This window comes from Saccostrea echinata, unplaced genomic scaffold (genome assembly GCF_033153115.1).
Source record: "Saccostrea echinata isolate AGI-Se365-2 ecotype Australia unplaced genomic scaffold, CSIRO_AGI_Sech_v1 ptg000057l, whole genome shotgun sequence".
Classification (NCBI taxonomy): domain Eukaryota; kingdom Metazoa; phylum Mollusca; class Bivalvia; order Ostreida; family Ostreidae; genus Saccostrea; species Saccostrea echinata.
This window is the reverse complement of record NW_026889806.1, coordinates 282442-301185: the sequence shown is the minus strand read 5'-3', so window position 1 is coordinate 301185 and position 18744 is coordinate 282442. Positions and strand designations below refer to the sequence as shown.

Sequence of the window (18744 nt, the reverse complement as noted above, 5' to 3'; positions counted from 1 at the left end):
ATGTAAAACATGAAGTCATATACACAAAAATATCAAGGTTTAATATATACATACAACTTGTAAATATTGATACAAGTATATTATATAAGTTTTTTTTTCTTTTATAAGAATTTAAACGCAAAAATGCGGCGAATATTAGTGGTTCACGTAAAGACTGCAACACAGTAAAATTTCAAATGATGGAGAACCCTGAATAGATGTATTGCAAAGTGTCATCGAAAGATAGTACTATAGTAGCTGTTTGACATAAATCAATCGCTTATATAGTAATCAATAAAACTTAATGTTTGAAAGGCTATCCTGAAAATAGGTTTCTTATATATGTATTTATCAGTCTATACCTTCAGCAATCTCAAGTAGTATTATGAGCAGTCCTTTTGATATCTTCAGCCATTGATTTTAATTTTAGTGTATCTACCTAAAAAAATATTTATATTTAAATGCCATTTAAATCATTTATTTCATAAATAAATCCTAAATTAAGTTGAAATGAGAAGCAGCAGTAGTGCAGCAGAGAAACATCAAGGGTTTTTATACTTTCACTACTTTTACATAATAACAAACTTTTAAACTTCTGTATTTGTATTTTGAATGCTTAATTAGAATTAATACTATTCACTGTGGGCATATGAGAAATAGCAAAGAACTGTTTGCGTATTTTGCATTATCTCTAAAACAAATCATGAAATAATTACAATAAATCTTCGTTTCATAAGAATAATTATAATTCAGAATTAATATTTTCAGTATCTTTCATTAAAGTATTAAAAACGTTCATAAACATATATTATTGTTTTTATCTTCAAAATAAAACCTATGTTTTCGTCCGCTTTTCTTTATTATTTTTCTTTAAATTTGCATAGAATTGGTCTCACCTTATGTCGTGAACCGGTTCTTGGCAGACTTTGTACAGGAATAAAAAAGTCGGCACACATGGTCTCATGCACCTGTTAAAACGACATGTTTTCAAATAGAAGAAAAAATTCAATCCTTTTAAATCTGAATATTGCAATGTGTTTTTATGTTTGTTTTTTTTTTGTTTATTGTTTAACGTCCCTCTCGAGATTTTTTCACTCATATGGAGACGCCACCACTTGCTGGTGGAGAGCTACAAATTTTGACCTATACTCGGCACACAGGACCATTGAGCAGTGAGGGATCTATTTCGAGCCAGCACCTGCTGCGACACGGGACCTTGTTTATTCGGTCTCATCCGAAGGACCGGTCTCCACGTCCCACAGTGGGATTCGAACCCGCGACGTAAGGATCAACTCCTTATTCCGCGACTCTAGAGCGAACGCTCTAACCACTGCGCCACGCGGGCGACGCAATATTTTTAAAGACTTACACTCAGTAACATGTATTCTCTCAGATTGCCTGGAGTAGCTGTGGATCCCTCTCTTAGTCTGTAACAAAGAAAATTATTTTTTAATTTCTTACAGATAATTAGGCTTTATAAAGTACAAATAATGTTCCCATCGTTTCTAAATAAATTTATTAAGTATACTCACACATAAAATATAAAAATATCATCCCCTTTTTCATCGCTTTGAATACCAAGAACCTGAATGAAGAGAAGTCATTGAATATAGCCTAATATTATGGATAGAACATTTTTTTGTATGATGGTTACGGCCATCAGTTGCATATAGATAAGGTTAAAAAATTCTTAGGTATCGATGTTGTTCACTTCTAAAATGCTTTTTTGTCTATCAGCTTACACCAATATTAATTAAGAATTCTCTACCTTTCAAATATAGTGTGAATAGTAAGACTTTAAAGAACAACCTTGATAAACTTTTGAATTCAAAACTAAAATTACCGCTGATTCCAACACATCTGGATGGGAGGAGATGATGTCAGTCAGTTGTGTTGGATAAATTTTATCCCCACCATGTTTGAAAAACAAGCAGTCAGTTTTACGGCCAATGTACGTCACATGTCCTGTTTCATCCATTTTACCAACATCCCTTAAATCAATCGACAGGTTTAATTAAGACATTTTGAAACATATTTCGTCTGCATTAAATTGACTACATTTAAGGAATCAGCCAACTTTAATTCTTATTTTGACAGATTCATGTTTGAGAGATTTTTTGCAGGAGATTGAATACTTTCAAAAATATTTTGAGAGAGAGAGAGAGAGAGAGAGAGAGAGAGAGAGAGAGAGAGAGATACCCAGTTCGTAACCATCCCTGTTTGTCCAATGGACCTGTCCCTGGCTCATTGTTGTTTAAATATCCATAAAATATACCAAATCCCTTTATACAAATTTCACCTGGTACGTTGATTGGGAGTATTTCATGCTTGTCTCCAATAATTTTTACCTATTAAACAAGACTTAATGATTCCCTTTTTAAAATCATTAACAGTAACAGTAATAAAACTTAATGAAATAAACAGAAATTGTTGTTAGTTTCACACAGATGTGAAAATGAACCTGTGTTTAACAAGTTACGTTAAAATTTCTTTATACCTCTGTATGGGGGAATGGATATCCTACAGTGTACAAGCGTTGCTCTGGGGAAGACAGGATAGGAGACGTACAAGTTCCTACTAGACATTCGCTAGCCCCGTAACAAACCTGTAAAATATAAATTTAAATAAATTGAATAAATTCATGTTATCAATAAAAAATATAAGAAATAGTTCATTTAGGAAGACTGTAATTTTCTGAGTCAGACCAAATTAAAAACTCACCGCTGAATTTGGAAAATGCTTATAAATTGTCTCTCGCATTTCTTTGGATACTATTTGCGACACTAGATTGACTAAAAATGAAGAAAACCCACAAGTATGTTAAGTCTTTTTTGTCAGATTAAAGATAAAAAAACAGCTGTATTTCTAATTCTTCATAATAAATGATGAAATTCATTTATGTGTAGGTAATCTGATGTAAATCTAATATACTCTGACTCGTGAGTATATTTTCATGTCCAGAATTTGAGCAATCAGCTAGTTTAAGCTATGAAAGCATATTTTAAGTGGATTAAAATCAGCATATTAGTTAAATTTTTTTCAACTTTTTTTTTGTTGTTGTTGTTGGGATCGTTAGATTTTTGAAGCCTGTGCGACGGCACCTTTTCCATATCTTTATCTACTAGTATTTTGAAACAGTATAATAAATAGGTAAGTGTTTACCCGATTTTAGATTGGATAAATCATACTGATCAGCGTATTCCGAGTTTACCAACTTGATCACTTCGTAAGGATAACCAAGGTAACATGTTATTCTGTACAAATTAGAAGGGAAATAAAACAAAATTAATTACTATCTTCTGTATTATAACAGCGTGTATAAGATTGCTGATAAAAACACGCTGTTTATTGCTTGCACTTCAACAGTTCTTCAATATGATAAAAATACACAGCAATAAATGCATTCACAGTTAAATAAGCGCTACAGGGATTTAAAATAGCATGTATAATATTCCATACGAAATGCATTCAGTGAAATTGTTTATGAAATTAAAACAACCAACTTTTCTTCTTGCAGAAACTTGGCAAAACGCTCCATATCCTCGCATCCAAAGTCAAGCCATGAGGGATTCAACACGATCTTTGAGGTTTTCCAGTTTATTAGCGCGTTTAATGTGTGAAGCACAGGCTGAATATCATCTGTCACAGGGTTAGGTACGGCAATGTTGATTTCATTGGTTACCATCTTATAAGGGAAGAAAGCAAACAATTCATGTCATTCAGAAGACATTAATTCATATTTAGAAAACAAAACTGAAATGAGTCCATTTACTTCTTACTTAAACTTCTGAATAGTTCAGTGTGAGTAAATGTAAAGAGGAAAACCCTACTTTTTTGCGTTCATGGCGATCGACACAAAAAATCCCGAAGTTCACTACTGATTTGTGACACGTTAAAACAGCTTTACTGGAACCCGTAGAACCCTGAGTGAATAAATTGAATTTACTGAGTTATTTTTCAAAACTAGATAGTATCTCTATCAACAATATCAGCTTTTTGACGTGGGGAAAATATTGAAAAGAGATGCTTACCGTTGTTCTGATAATGAATGCGGGGTCCTCTGGAGATACACTTTTCATTGTTGCAAAATATGATTCATCTGTTACTGAATTGTCGTCTTGAAAATAACTAGAAATTTAGCAGTTCTTATGTATTCGAAATTACATGTTTTTCAAGTTGTGAGAAGATGTAGAACAATTATATAATTTAGATCTAGACTTCAATATAATTTAAACATTTAACTCACTCTTGGATATTAGACTCTCCCAGAAACCTGATTTGTTTCAGGCAAGTTGCCCTAAACATGAAAGAGAAATTCTTGTGATTTATGGAATAAATTACAGAACTGTGTAATTAACTAATGAAATCTTTCAGTAAGTGCATATACATGTACATGTGATTCCTTCACTTTTTGTTTATGTTGTTCATTAATTCATCATTTGTCATGTTGTTCATTAATTTATCTTTTTTGCCTTATTTCCCTCATACCTGTCCGCGTTGTCTCTGGTTTTAAGGTTCTCAGCAATTAACAATTCCTCTTTACCAGACTGGAATCCCATAATAATCACTGTTGGGTTTATCTTCAAATAAAAAGATTTGATTCATTCATAGTGATATTCATATAAGATACACGTATCTTTGATTTTTGTTACGAATATATTCATTATCAGAGCCGAGAACAGATTGCTTACTTCTTTCACCAATACTTTGTCTACAATTAATTTTCAGATGGTCATGGCTTTTAACTGTCTCGTGAAAATCGTATGACAAATAGAGTTTTAAAACTTTGTCTTCATTACACAGTTTATACATGTAAATCTGAAGATGTTTGAAGGAAATCGCTAATATTTCATACAATATATATAATTACATGTTTATTTATTGTTTAACGTCCCTCTCGAAAATTTTTCGCTCATATGGATACGCCACCACTTGCCGGTGGAGAGCTGCAAATTTTGACCTATACTCGGCACTCAGGGCCATTGAGCATTGAGGGGTCTTTTTCGTACCAGCACCTACTGCGACACGGGACCTCGGTTTATAGGGTCTCATCCGAAGGACAGGTCTCCACGTCCCACTGTGGGATTCGAACCTGCGACGTAAGGATTAACTCCTTATTCCGCGACTCTAGAGCGAACGCTCTAACCACTGCGCCACGCGGGCGACTATAATTACATGTATACATAGTATATGAATGAACTTATTTTATGTGTCCTGGCTAAAAAATGAAAAGGAAGTTTCCTTGGAAACAAGGTGATGTCAGAAATAACGCTTAGTTTTCTTTTTTGAATGATAATCAAACTCCCTTAGAAAAAAAATCTGTGTCAACTTCGCAAATCAATTATAGTTACTCACTCATCTTTTCATTTATTCTCTCTCAACTCTCCCCTATAGAAATAGTACAAGAGGTGCATATATACACATTTAAAACAAACTGGAAGAGCAGAGATTATAATTATTAGATTCATTTAATGCATGTTGTAAATCACTTGAATTTTCAGACATCGGTAACAGTGTCACTGTTTAAAATGATATAATTAGTTCCATAAAAATTCAGAATTCATCTTTAACTGGGTACGTAAAAAATAAAAAATAAAAAATTAAGTACAGTGGAGTCTCGTTAATTGAAAGGTCAATAACTCATGTCTCAGTAACCCGGACGCTTTATTAATTCGGAAAATTCAGCATCCGTATTAATGAGGTGGGCTGTATGCAAAATCTTTTGAGACAAATAAAAAATCTTTTGAGATTTAAAATTTTATAAACTACCCCTTTTTACTAACAAGAATCAATTTTAATGAACGGTTAGATTTTAAATACAGGGGATTTCTGTTTTATTAATATCTTTTCTTTGTTTTCAGTAAGCTATTATGGATCAAATGGAAGTATAATGTGAATTGGTACTCTGTAAATTGAGAGCCTTCATACAATATTTTGTGTTACGTCATAACTTAACAAAATCGATGGAAATAGTTGAACTTTGCTTACCTGTATCTGACTTTTAAAATGTGAACCGAAAACCTGCAATGTTTCAATTAACCTAATATATGAAATGCAAAAAACAAAACCAAAACAAAAACCAAAAACCAAAAAAAAAAAAAAAAAAAAAAAAAAAAAAGACAAAATGTTCATGTCATCTTTAAAAAAAGTTAGTTTAAGGTTTTTACTTACTGTTTGACAGATGCATCCAATCGAGACTGTCCCTAAAAGGAGGGGAAAATACTTCAAATCCGCCACTCCATTGACCAGCACAATGTCACCTTTTTGAATTCCATTCTTAATTAGCCATTTGGAGAACAGTATGGACTGTTGATAAGGTTAAATATTAAAAAAAAAAAAACAAACACTTATTTCTTATGAAATTAATCTTAGATCATGATTCAAATATATGTTTCGTCCATTCATCACTGAAATCTGATAGTAGAACAAGAAAAAGTTAATGTTTCGTGTTAGAAATATAACAAAAGGCCCATGGGCCACAACGCCCTGCGAAGTCATTTTGACCATGCTGTTTTTAGCAGATTGTATCTTTTTTTAATTTCCCTCTTTGATTTCAAGGAATGTTGACTTTAGAATGTGGACAGAAAACTAGCCACAAAGGAGCTATGTTTTAATCAAATGATAAATCCACACAACATTGGGATGTTTATATATCAATATAATAAACAGCCCCTGCTTTTCTGAAGATATTGTTTTCTGTACACTTGCACTCTATAAAATTTGGAGCTCCGATTTTTGTCCAAACCTAATCCAAGGGCTCATAATTTTTTAACAAACAAAAAAAAAGCTGATTCCACATAATTTAGGTATATTTTGGCTATTAATATAATTAAGTTTGAGATCTATCTTAACTCTCCAAAATATTTATTCTTCCTATATTTTTCCTTGTGAACTTTGATCGCCTATTGTAGCTTCAACCATCCCGAGGGCATTGATTTGAACAAACTTGATTCTAATCTACGTGATGACGCTTGCATTTGAATATAATTAAAATGTCTTTGATGTTCATTAAAAGAATAATTTAAAAGAATTCTTATATATTCCTTTGAAAAACTTTGATCCGCTATTGTTGCCGTCGCCCACTTGGCGTAGCTTTTAGAGCTTTTAGAGATCCCTCACTGCTCAAAAGACCTAAGTGCTGATTACAGGTCTAAATATTTCGAGCCCTCTACCGGCAAGTGGTGGCGTCTCAATATGAGTGAAAATTTCTCGAAGGGACGTTAAATAAACAAACAAACAAACAAAAATATCCAATTGTGGCCTCAACCTATTCCCAAGGACTTTGATTGAAACAAACTTGAATCTTTACTTCCTGAGGATGCTTCCATATAATGATGACTCATAATGGCTTTTTCTGCTTCGAGAATTACATTTCAAATGAGAAGGCCCCACTCTACCCCAGGGTAATGATTTGGACAAGCTTGAATCTAAACTACTTGAGAATGCTTACATATAAATATGATTTATCATGATTTTGATTTTTAGAAGATTTTTAAAGATTTTAACCATATATTCCTATGTAAAACTTTGATTTCAAATGTGGTCCCATCCTACTGCAAGGGACCATGATTTGAACAAACCTACACTACCTGAGGATGTTTCCTTAAAAATACGACAAATCATTGCCTTGCTGGTTTATTTTTTTATTTATTTATTTATTATTTTTTTTAGAGTTTTTTCTATGTTAAACTTTGATCTCCTATAGTGTGACCCTGCCATACCCCTAGGGGCCATGATGTTTTCTGGCGAACTTGTTTCTTGAAGTTTTTAAATGTTGTCATTAAATTTTCAGCAATTCTTAATTATTTCCCCTTGAAAGAGGTTGTGGCCCTTCATTTGAACAAGGTAGAGTTTCATTCAACCAAGGGTTCTTTGTGACAATTTTAGTTGAAATTGGGCCAGTGGTTCTGCAGAAGAAGATGACATTGTGAAAATGTACGTCAACAATGACAACGGAACTCTACAACGTTAATTCGATTGATTGATTGTATGTTGTTTAACGTCCCATTCTCAATTTTTTTCTCATATATAGGGGTGTAACCGAATGTCGTTAAAGTTTTCAAATTTAGACGTATACTCGGCACTCATGGTCATTGAGCAGTGAAGTTCATAATCGAACCAACGCCTACCGTGACACGGGACCTCGGTTCTGAAGGTCTCATCCGAAAAACTCGTTTCTTTCACTTCGTATGCCAAGCGCTTGGTGAAGGAACAGTCACTAAGTATATTTACGTCTTAGGTTTGACGTGGCACGGCGAAAGAGAATCGAATCCGGGCTTCTCAATCACGAAGAGAACGTCTGAACGTTTATTAGAAGTTTTCACACTAATCTCACTAATTTTATACACATTTACATGTCATTGTCACAAAACACGGATTTTGTGATCATTCTATTTCAACAAACCCGTGGCTGTCTACTCATTAAAATTAATGCCACAGATTTAACCAATGGAATAGTGATCTGACTCTTCAAGTCAGAATTAAACAATTATACAATAAAAATGTTCGGTTTATCTTATATCTGGAAGTAGCCATAACCACAGACCGGTACATCAACTACGGTTCGAATTTCCTTGTCTAAAAGTGTGACGCTATTCAGTTTTCACATATCTGCGTTCGAAATCCTGTCTTTTAAAGTTAAGATTTGCAGAATACATTCTAGCAAACATAATTTCATTATGGGCGCCGCCATGTAAATGTTTAGCGTGATATCATTGGCCAAGATAAATGTAAATGTGGCGTCACTTTTAATAATCTTTCGCGGAAACGAGAAAATTTTGTAGTTAACAAACACGGATTTATGGAAATAGAATAGACACGAATCCCATGGCTTGCAACAATGATAAGATGTATTTCTCGTAACAAATGTATTATAGTAATCGGAAACTTGAAATTAAACTTGCATTTGAGAACATTAGGTACAGTCCCTATAAGTCATTGTTCAGATGCTATGGAAATTACATTTACCACTGTGTTCACACTACACTGAAATAACCTTTCAGGTATTTAATGGAATGAATGACGTTGAATTTTTTTCTGTATACAAAATACACGATTTTGCTTTATTGAGTTATCAATCTAATTTAATTTGTTACATTCGTAATTTTAGAGACACAGGCGTGTTTGCTATAAGCGTGATTTACTGTATCTGAAATCATCCGTAAGTCATTATACCCACTACCTCAAATTAACCCTGTCATATTACAGAAACATTACTGTTAGACTGCAACAGCAATATACACATTTTTTTATTCGTTGTGTTTCACTATTGCAATGTGCATTGTTAAGGTATCCGGAACATAAATCAAGGAAAATGTTTGATATTCCATAAATCAGAGTACATGTAATATAAAAAGCTTTATTGGGATATTTATTAAAAATATCTCAAAATCGATAAATATACAGTAACCTTATTAATTTAATCTAGAACCCTGTGGGAGAAAGTTCATTTTCATACATAAAATATAAAGAAATTTATATATATTTAGAAGAAAAGCATTAGGTGAAGAGATCCACAAAAATGTTCCACATAATTTGATGATTTAAAATACACATGTCACCTTGCAAATTTTACAGAAATTAATATTTTTCACATTTTTCAAGTGAATGTTAATTAAAGTATTCTCGATAAATTTTTATTAGCTCGTGTTTGTTATCTTTTAAACTTATTTTATAAGCGTTAGTTAGTTTAAATATATACCGAGAATAACAAAAATCAATCTATTATAATAAAATATCTCAGAAAAATAATGTATTAACGTGTCGTGACATTCGTCGAAAAAAATCTCTTTGACTGTTACCTCTTTGCGAAGTTCTTTTACTGTCAGTTTTTGATTGAATTCTGGTGCAGCAAATATTACTTTGTCAGGATCTATTTCCTTGTGTAAAAGTACTTCCCCTATGGTTTCACCACTGAGAGGAACTCTACATGCTCCATGAAAATAGCTCTTTGTCAATCTGCCTGCTGGACTACAGTCTCTAACAAGAGAGAACGCCAAATTTTTTAACACTGAAAAATCAATTGCATATTTAAAACATGAACTTCTTTACAAGTAAAAAAAATAAAGAAGGGTCAATTGTTTACAAATCACACTTCTTCTCTTCGATACAAAACGCAATGAAATTTAACCTTGCTTTGTAAACAAATCAACAATAGCCCTCATGAAGAAAGCACCTACATTCAGTAACAAGATTTTGTATTTCCGTCGACAAGCAGACTGCTGATAGATAATTTGATGTCACAGGGATTTCTTCAATTTCGTTTAAACTCAGCCTTCCGTATATCCTTTGTTCGTTTTAATGACCTTGTTTTTCAAATATAGCCTATCATTGGGTCGAATTTTGACTGACAGAATTCATGCCAATTGTTATGCCTTTGATTTTATACTAAAAATCTCATTATCATAACTGTGTTTTCGAAGAACCTGGTTTTAATTCTACCTCTTGAAATCCAACTTATACTCAGAGTACACTTTCTAAGAAAAAAATCATTAAGGTCATATTTCAGTGTTTAATACTTTTAACATTTCAGGCAACGAAAGTGAATTCGATCCATCCTACCTGTGCTGGATTAAAAACCTCATAAAAATCCTTATAAGCAAAGATATATTGCAGAGTCCAGCAAGGTCCAGCTCTTCCAAACCCCTATCTCTTCTCCTTACAGAATTATTAACCGCTGTAAAGAAGAAACTTCAGACGTACTGTACTACAACATATTAAAATCAATATGATGATACACACAAAAATTTTGAATTTGATATTAAAAGGATGCTGGAGTTCCTCATTGGCAAAAATGCATGGAGTGTGTGGTGATCAGTTCTTCCAACAAACTTTTGGAATTCGATAGTGCACTAATTGTGGTCCTTCATTAGCCGACCTGTTTTTATATTCCTAGGAAGCAGAATTTATTCCAACACTTCTACATGAGAAGAAGAAGAAAATGACACTTGCTGTGGCCTTCAACTAGACATTTAATAATATCAACGACGTTTTATCAGTAAACAGTAGTTACTTCCATTCATATGTCGACTCGATACCCCTGTCCACTTGAAATAAAAGACACCACAGAGCCTGCAATATCTGTTTATATTTGGATGTTTACTGAATGTAGACGACCAAGGCCAACCCACAGCTACATTGTACGACAAACGAGTCGCCCGCGTGGGGCAGTGGTTAGAGCGTTCGCTCTAGAGTCGCGGAGTAAGGAGTTGATCCTTGCGTCACGGGTAAGTATCCCACTGTGGGACGTTAGAACCGGTCCTTCGGGTGAGAGCGTATAAACCGAGGTCCCGCGTCGCAGTAGGTGCTGGCACGAAAAAGATCCCTTACTGCTCAATGGCCCTAAGTGCCGAGTATAGGTCAAAATTTGCAGCTCTCCACCTGCAAGTGGTGGCGTCTCCATATGAGTGAAAAATTCTCGAGAGTGACGTTAAACAATAAACAAACAAACAAACAAACAAACGACAAACGAGATGACTTAAGGTTTTGCATCGTCAATTTTCCTTATTTATCTAGCAGTATTCGGCTACCAATACCTGGATATGGTCTCCCAACTTATTCCATATTCAAGGGTATGCCCTGAGTACTGTACATTCTTAAACCGAGGCAGACTACTGACAGATAAGTAATGTGACAATGATTTCAACAACTTCGTTTAAAGTCAGCAAATAGCAAAAAATACAGAAACATATATAGATTTGATACACAAGAGCATGTTCTACACACAAACAATTTCTACATGCAAAAGGAGAGAAGCTCACGGAGGATTTGACCAATCAACAGAGGATGCTCACTTCTCTTAAGCACCTGATCCCAACTCTGGAATTTCCTGGGTTCCCTGTTTTTGTCCTGTTCGCAGATTTGTATTGTTTATAGATGTTTTTTGAGATTGATCTCTGTTCGTTATCTTCACCCTTTTCGTTCTTAAAATATTTACATTTGCTGTGTTTTTCTAATAAGCCAACTGTGAAATTGATTTGAATGTAATTTCCGCGTATACTCACGCGTAGAAATATACACGGAGAAACTCGCGTTAAAGTGCCGTACAATAAGCTTCAGAGACGTTAATAAAAATGTAACAATGTAACGATATAGGGCAGCGAATAATTCAAACATCAAGTAAATTTTTTAGGCTTTTGAACACATAAAATATAAATATAAGGAATGTTTTTAAGTTTAGTGTGAATTATTGGTGTGTAAATCACACAGTCTTGCACCTAGGCATATTTTTCATGAAGCGCTAGCGCCCTTCATGAAATATGCGAACGTGACAAGTCTGTGTGATTTACACACCAATAACTCACACAATACTTAAAAACATTCCTTAATTAATTCTTTTTTCTTTTCATGTATGATGAAAACTATTTATATCAATGTAGCATGACATTGGATGCTTACTTCTCCATGACACCTGATCCCTTCTCTATATTCAGAGGTTCATGTTTGCTCTGCTCCAAGTTTTTGTTTAAATAAACTTTTGTTTGTCTGTTTGTGTGTTGTTTAACGTTCCTCTCCAGAATTTTTCACTCATATGGAGACGTCACCACTTGCCGGTGGAGAGCCGCAAATTTTGACCTAAACTCGACACTCAGAGCCATTGAGCAGCGAGGGATCTTTTTCGTGCCAGCACCTACTGCGACACGGGACCTCGGTTTATACGGTCTCATCCGAAGGACCGGTTTCCACGTCCCACTGTGGGATTCGAACCCGCGACGCAAGGATCAACTCCTTACTCCGCGACTCTTAGAACAGACGCTTTAACCACTGAGCCACGCGGGCGACAAATAAACTTTTGAGCATGATCACTGTTTGTTATCTTCACATTTCAAGGGAAACAATTATTTACTTTGCTTACAATAAATATCAACTCATACGCTCATATATGGTACAAGATACCCCTCCATATTTACTGTTCCTTAGTTTAATGTATTTTCATTTCTCATTAAAACGTTAGCTTATTTATTCCAGTAGAAATTAAGAAATACCATGTTATATGGGCCTAAGCGAAAAATTTGTATGTAGTCCAGGAGTACTTACCGGTCAACCATATTTCCTCCTACATGCTATTCAAACAGAATGTTTATCACAATCACTCTGTATCTTGACCTATCAAGATAATGATGAAGATGTAATACGGTCTTTTCTCTACTGTTATCAGATATTTGAATCAGAAGTAATTACTGTTCACACTATGCTACGTTATTATCGATAAAGTTGGAATGATATAACAGCCAAACCTGTCGTAGTTACCCACTGTATTTTTGCGATTTACTATTGTTTTCGAGAATTTCTAATTATAATTTACCTAAATTTACCTACTCCATGTCTTATGTTGTTTGCACTAATATAATATATATAATATAATAATTCATGAAATATTTCATTGTGTGTTTTTGTATAAAATAAATGTATTGAGAAAATCGGCATATAAACAGCAACAGTTACTATAGATTAACTTTGAAACAATTTTTAAAAGAAAAACACATGTACATGATTCCTGTACGTTTGTTCATTTAAATATCGTTTGTGCCAACAAAATATGTTATTGTCATAAAGTTTAGTTGTTTTTCTTCCTTAACACTGTATTAACGGGCATTTACTGAATATATTTGATTCATAAGCAGAGCGGAGAAGATGATTTAAAACTATTATAGACAAGATACAAGAAAACAAGAACATGCCCTAACCCTAACCCCTCCAGAAATCTTTGAATTCCGATAAGCACTAATCCTGCTGCTCCTTATTAGCTGTCTAGTTTATATATTTTAGGAAGCAGAATTTATTTTAAAAAATTCTACATGAGAAGAAGAAATCTCTAAAAGGGACTTTTCATTCAACATTTCGAGATATCGACAACGTTTTATCAATAAACAATAGTTACTTTCATTCATATGTCAACTCAATAATGTCAGTGTTATTGAAAGTTAAAAAAAAGACATAATCTGGCATAACTCTTGCTTTTTTCAAATTTTGATTTTTACTGACTACAGACATTACTGGCCAAGTACAAAGCAAACTACACAAGACAAAATGCTAAGGGACCACACTCACACACACACACATACACACACAAAATTAATATTTAAGTTTCAAAACTTATTTATGAGGCATTTGATATTATATAAATACTGCATGCAGTTGAGGGTTACATTGAAAATGTTCACCCCAATTAAGAAGCCATTGTCATCTGAGACGCAGGCGAGGTTGATAATGTTTTCGAGGAGTGAAAACTTTCAATGTAACCCTCAACTACATGCAGTATATATTTACATATTGAATGTTTTATACAAAATACAAGTAAAGGTGAAGCGCATGCTCATAGATTACGCTCACTGGTGGCATATAGGCAAAAATGCTGTAGCCTACTCATCATTTTCTCAGGGATAAAAAAAAATTGGTTGAAAAAAGGGGGACAGTTGATAATAAATCGTACCTATTGCAAATGCAAAAAAGGCATTCTTAGCAATTCGCACTTTTATACCTATCCAATATCTACAGTTTTGCTTTATATTTAATGACAAAACTATTCATATAATTGGAATTTTTTAAGCCGGTATTCAAGTATTATATTAGGTCTGTATCAGACAATTTAAAAACCATCGACAGCAACAGCAGTCCATATATAATTAGAACAGGAAATAAAATTGGAAATATTTTTGGTTAGTAGGAAATTGAACATATTATTCGTATTTGGATTAATCAGTAAGAAACTTCCCATATTTTCTAAGCAGAGTAAAAGGATAAGTTAAGAGCTCTCAATTTTGTTAAGTGGTCTTCGTATCAAGATATAATCTGAATATATGCTGACAATTTCATTTTCACTGGTCCAATTACGATGTAAGATATCCTAGAATTCGCAAAAATGCTCCCTATGACCCCCCTCCTCCAATTCCTATCGAGAGGGGGCTCCTTGCCTACCTACACTCGGCACCCGAGCTTAAATAGCCTACACATTATCAGAAAGGAATATACGCCACTGCTCACTCATTTTTTTTTTTTTAATTTCACCAGTCGTCAAGCAATATTGACTATTGCTAAGTTCTATCTCACTTGAAGGCTTGGTTTCTCCTTTAGAGGATAACATTTATTTTTAACGATTTTATCTCGAAAAATTCTAGTAATTTACATTAAAGTATAATAAGTAAATATGAATCTAAAGTAAGAAAAGAGACATTTTAATGTCTGAACTGATAAATAAAAATACTTTTAACTAAAGCGTAGCCATTTCATGAAATAATGCTCACACATTTCGAGGAATAAATTTCTTTTTTTTTGGTGTGTTTTTGTATTCTTTGTTTGATCTAATAGAAACAACTACATCGTATGTAGCGTTTGACCCAGGGAGAACATGCTTAAGCAGTGAGTATGGTATCTGCAGGGCGTTCCTTTGGAGAAATTTTAAAAAAAGTAAAACAATTCAAAAGTAGTTCTTCCTTCTGGAAATAGATCAATAGATTAAAGCAGTGCCATGCTAAATTTATAGTGCCAAACATTATTATAGTGCTTTAATGATGAAACATTGCATTGCTATGTCTTTTTAAGACCAATCTGATTGAAATCAGATCCTTTGATTCGCTCACGTAGATCGCTACGTGCACCTTTCATTTACTAGATCTTGACCTTAAGCAACATTCGGGGAAATGAATGTAGAAGTGAAAGTAGCTGTGGAGAAGAACTTAATTATTGTTTCGTACAAAACAAAGAGGTAAAAATAAAAACAAGACAAAGGCAAATACTAAATGTATATCTGTACAGAAAAGACTGGTCGTTCTTTTGACAGGCTACGAAAACCAGGTCACGATTTTCCGTTCGTGTATCATGACAGAATCCATAAGGCCGGTCAAATGTTCCGTTGCAGGAAGAAATCAATTTAATTGAAGATTCAGAGAAAAACAAAAATTACCCACTCTCAACTTAGTACGAAATTAAGAATTAAAGCAACGACGGTGAGTTACATTTTAAAAGGCGATAATTTTTATCTTGAACAGTTTAGAAGATTCGGTATCGCAAAAAGGAGGCGATTTAATAGTGGCTCAATATATATTCAATGTTTAACGATGGTTTGTACAGGCCCGATCAAAAAATCTGCCAATTAATGGCCCTATGTTACAAAAAAAAAAAAAAAAAAAAAAAAAAAAAAAGCTTTGGAATATGCAAGAGAGTTAGATTTTCCAGACTTCAAAGCCTCAAGCAGCTGGTTAGAAGTTTCAGAACGCGTTTTAATATTGGTCACTTCAAAACATGTAGTGAAAATGCTGATATGTCAACATTACAGAAATTCAAAAGTATGAAGAAACTATTCAAGAAAAATTTTTTAGCAATGACAATTTTATTTGTGTTGAAACAGGTCTTTTTTTCGTGCACTTCCCGATAAGAGTTTTGCGTTGAAAGGCAGTGAATGCAAAGGGGGGAAACTCGCCAAAGAAAAGTGACAGTGATGATTGCGTGTCTGATGAAAAAAACTAAGCCTCTTGTAATCGGAAAAGCTGCTCGCCCTCGATGTTTCAAAGAGGTAGATTGCAGATTTGCTGACGTCACAATAGGATTCGACTTAAAAAGCTTACCGCGTTTACAACAAACAAACAAATAATATCTTCAGCAATATGCAATATAAAAAGAAACATACATCAAAGCTTGCGTGGTCTGTAAAAATATTTATTTTTATTTAATGTAAAATAACAGATAGATAATTAATTAAATTAAGAGATTTTTCTCTATGTTGGAAAATGAAAGGCAAAAACTTATTCTGTTTTTCGAAGTAAAACGCAATAATTCATCATTCTTTGCATAAATAATTATCATTCAATTTAATTTGATAGAGTTTAAAAATTACGTCAACTTTAATAAGAAAATTGAGTCACAATCGACAAATCGTCAAAACCTTTTTGAGATGAAATATAAAGGAAAGTTTGTGTCACAGAAAAATTAAAGAATAGCGAGCTTGAAGAACTTGGTTTTTAAAACAAAAACACACCACGAAGAAAAGAAGGAAGACGCCCCCGCACTTGCAAAACACTGCACGGACGAAAATTCATGGGGGGCAGGGAGGTGAATAGTTGAGTTGAAATTGCTGGTTTATTCTTGCGCAGATAAAAAAAAAATACGGATTGGCATCTACTTCTACAGCACATGGTTTGCAGGCAAGCCATTTAAAATTGGCGCTTCAGAGATGTGGAAGAGACGGTCTTTACAATGTTTTGAAGGTTAAGTTGAAGTCCGTTAATTAAGTGATAGACAAAGTCATTTCGTTCTATGAAGTATGAGTGTATATGTCATAATGCTACCTTTAATTATATAAGTTGAGCTTCATATATGCTTTAAATTAATTGTAACATTTAAAACGTATTAAAATCTAGCACGTTTTGTTATTGATTACATTAATTCAAAATAGGTTTGCAAATGCAAACCCGACTAAATGCTTATTTGTTAAATACAAGATTTGTTCTAATTTTTCCCTATTGCTCGAGATTATGAAGGAAAAAAATCACATGACCTCTCCTATATTTCATTGAAATAGTGCCATATGCTGTGGGTAAACTATGGCATCTTTTACATGAACATTATCATCAATCATAAAAATTTTTGGATTTACGGATTACATGCTTTATTTTGAATGAGTTTTTGGTGATCTTTTTCTAGTCGCGGAGGCATTCGAAAATAATGACGTCGCACTAACGTAATATAATCTCTTGATGAAAATAGAATACGTTTGCTGGGAAATTGCAATATTTAAAGTTTTTTATGCTCCGTATCGAAGATTCGGGGGTGTATAGTATTTGCGATGTCCGTCCGTCCGTCTGTCTGTTTGTCTGTTTGTCCGCAAAAACTTTCATATTTCACTTGTGTATTCAGTGTGCAAGATCTTTCTTTTTGTAGCATCATATTTGACCTTTTGACCTTAACCTTGGAGTTTGACCCACTTTTGAAAAAAAATTATGAGACTTTAACCTTGGCCATAACAGCTGATGCTTGGACTTTCGAATTTCACATGTGTATTTCTTGTGACAAGGCCTTCCTTTTGATACCAACAACTTTGACCTTTGACCTTGATCTTAAAGTTTGACCTACTTTTGAAAAAAACTTTATCCTTGGTTGAACAGTTGGTGCTAGGGCTTTCATACTTCAAATGTGTATTCCTTGTGACAATACCTTTCTTAAGATACCAACTTTGATCTTTTGACCTTGGCCTAGGAGTTTGACCTACTTTTGAAAAACTTTAACATTGACCATATCTTTTGAACGATTGGTGCTAGGGCTTCATACTTAGCATATGTAATCCTTGTGACAAGTCTTTCCTTTGGATACTAACAACTTTGACACTTTGACCTTGACCTTGGACTTAGACCTACTTTTGAATAACTTCAATCTTGGCTATAACTTTTAAACAGTTGTTGCTAGGACTTTCATACTTCATATGTGTATTTCTTTTGACAAGACTTTCCTTTTTGGCATTGACCTTGACCGACCTTGGAGTTTGATCTAATTTTAGAAAACTTTAACCTTGGCCATAACATGTGAACGTTTGATTCTAGGGCTTTCACATTTCAGGAACATGTGTATCACTTGTGACAAGACCTTCCCTTGGGGCCTCATCTGACCTTGACGTTTTACTTTCTTTAAAAAAAGCTTTATCCTTCGTCATAACTTTTGAACAGTTGGTGCTAGGGTTTTCAAATTTCACACTTACATTCCTCGAGACAAGACTTTCTTTGGGTACCAACATTTTTGATCTTTTGACCTGGAGTTTGACTTGCATTTGAGAAACTT

The 18744-nt window shown here is 33.8% G+C and overlaps 2 protein-coding genes across 2 annotated transcripts in view; both read right to left on the bottom strand.

Annotated features, from left to right (window-relative positions):
• LOC133174021 (uncharacterized) overlaps window positions 1-13124 on the bottom strand; it is a 67416-nt gene extending 54292 nt beyond the window's left edge. The window contains exon 1 of the mRNA XM_061309063.1: window positions 13015-13124. Coding sequence (XP_061165047.1) covers window positions 13015-13025 — 11 coding nt within the window. The 5' untranslated portion in view covers window positions 13026-13124. The remainder of the gene's footprint in view (window positions 1-13014) is intronic.
• LOC133174316 (medium-chain acyl-CoA ligase ACSF2, mitochondrial-like) lies at window positions 665-10142 on the bottom strand. Its single transcript, XM_061309407.1, has 17 exons — window positions 10109-10142; window positions 9780-9988; window positions 6151-6285; window positions 4468-4559; window positions 4226-4276; window positions 4011-4107; window positions 3810-3902; window positions 3483-3664; window positions 3142-3233; window positions 2701-2771; window positions 2477-2584; window positions 2179-2327; window positions 1823-1970; window positions 1512-1564; window positions 1349-1406; window positions 876-947; window positions 665-670 (listed from the first exon to the last, which is right to left on the bottom strand). The coding sequence occupies exons 1-17, from the start codon at window positions 10140-10142 to the stop codon at window positions 665-667; spliced, it is 1650 nt and encodes a 549-aa protein (XP_061165391.1).
• Window positions 13125-18744: the final 5620 nt, after the last annotated feature.

Coding starts and splice junctions, on each gene's coding strand:
- LOC133174316 (XM_061309407.1), bottom strand. CDS start 10,142: ATGAGGGCTATTGTTGATTTGTTTACAAAGCAAG. Junction 4,560..6,150: donor TTGGATGCATCTGTCAAACA/GTAAGTAAAAAC, acceptor TTTTATTTGAAG/ATAAACCCAACAGTGATTAT. Junction 4,108..4,225: donor GGAGAGTCTAATATCCAAGA/GTGAGTTAAATG, acceptor CTAAATTTCTAG/TTATTTTCAAGACGACAATT.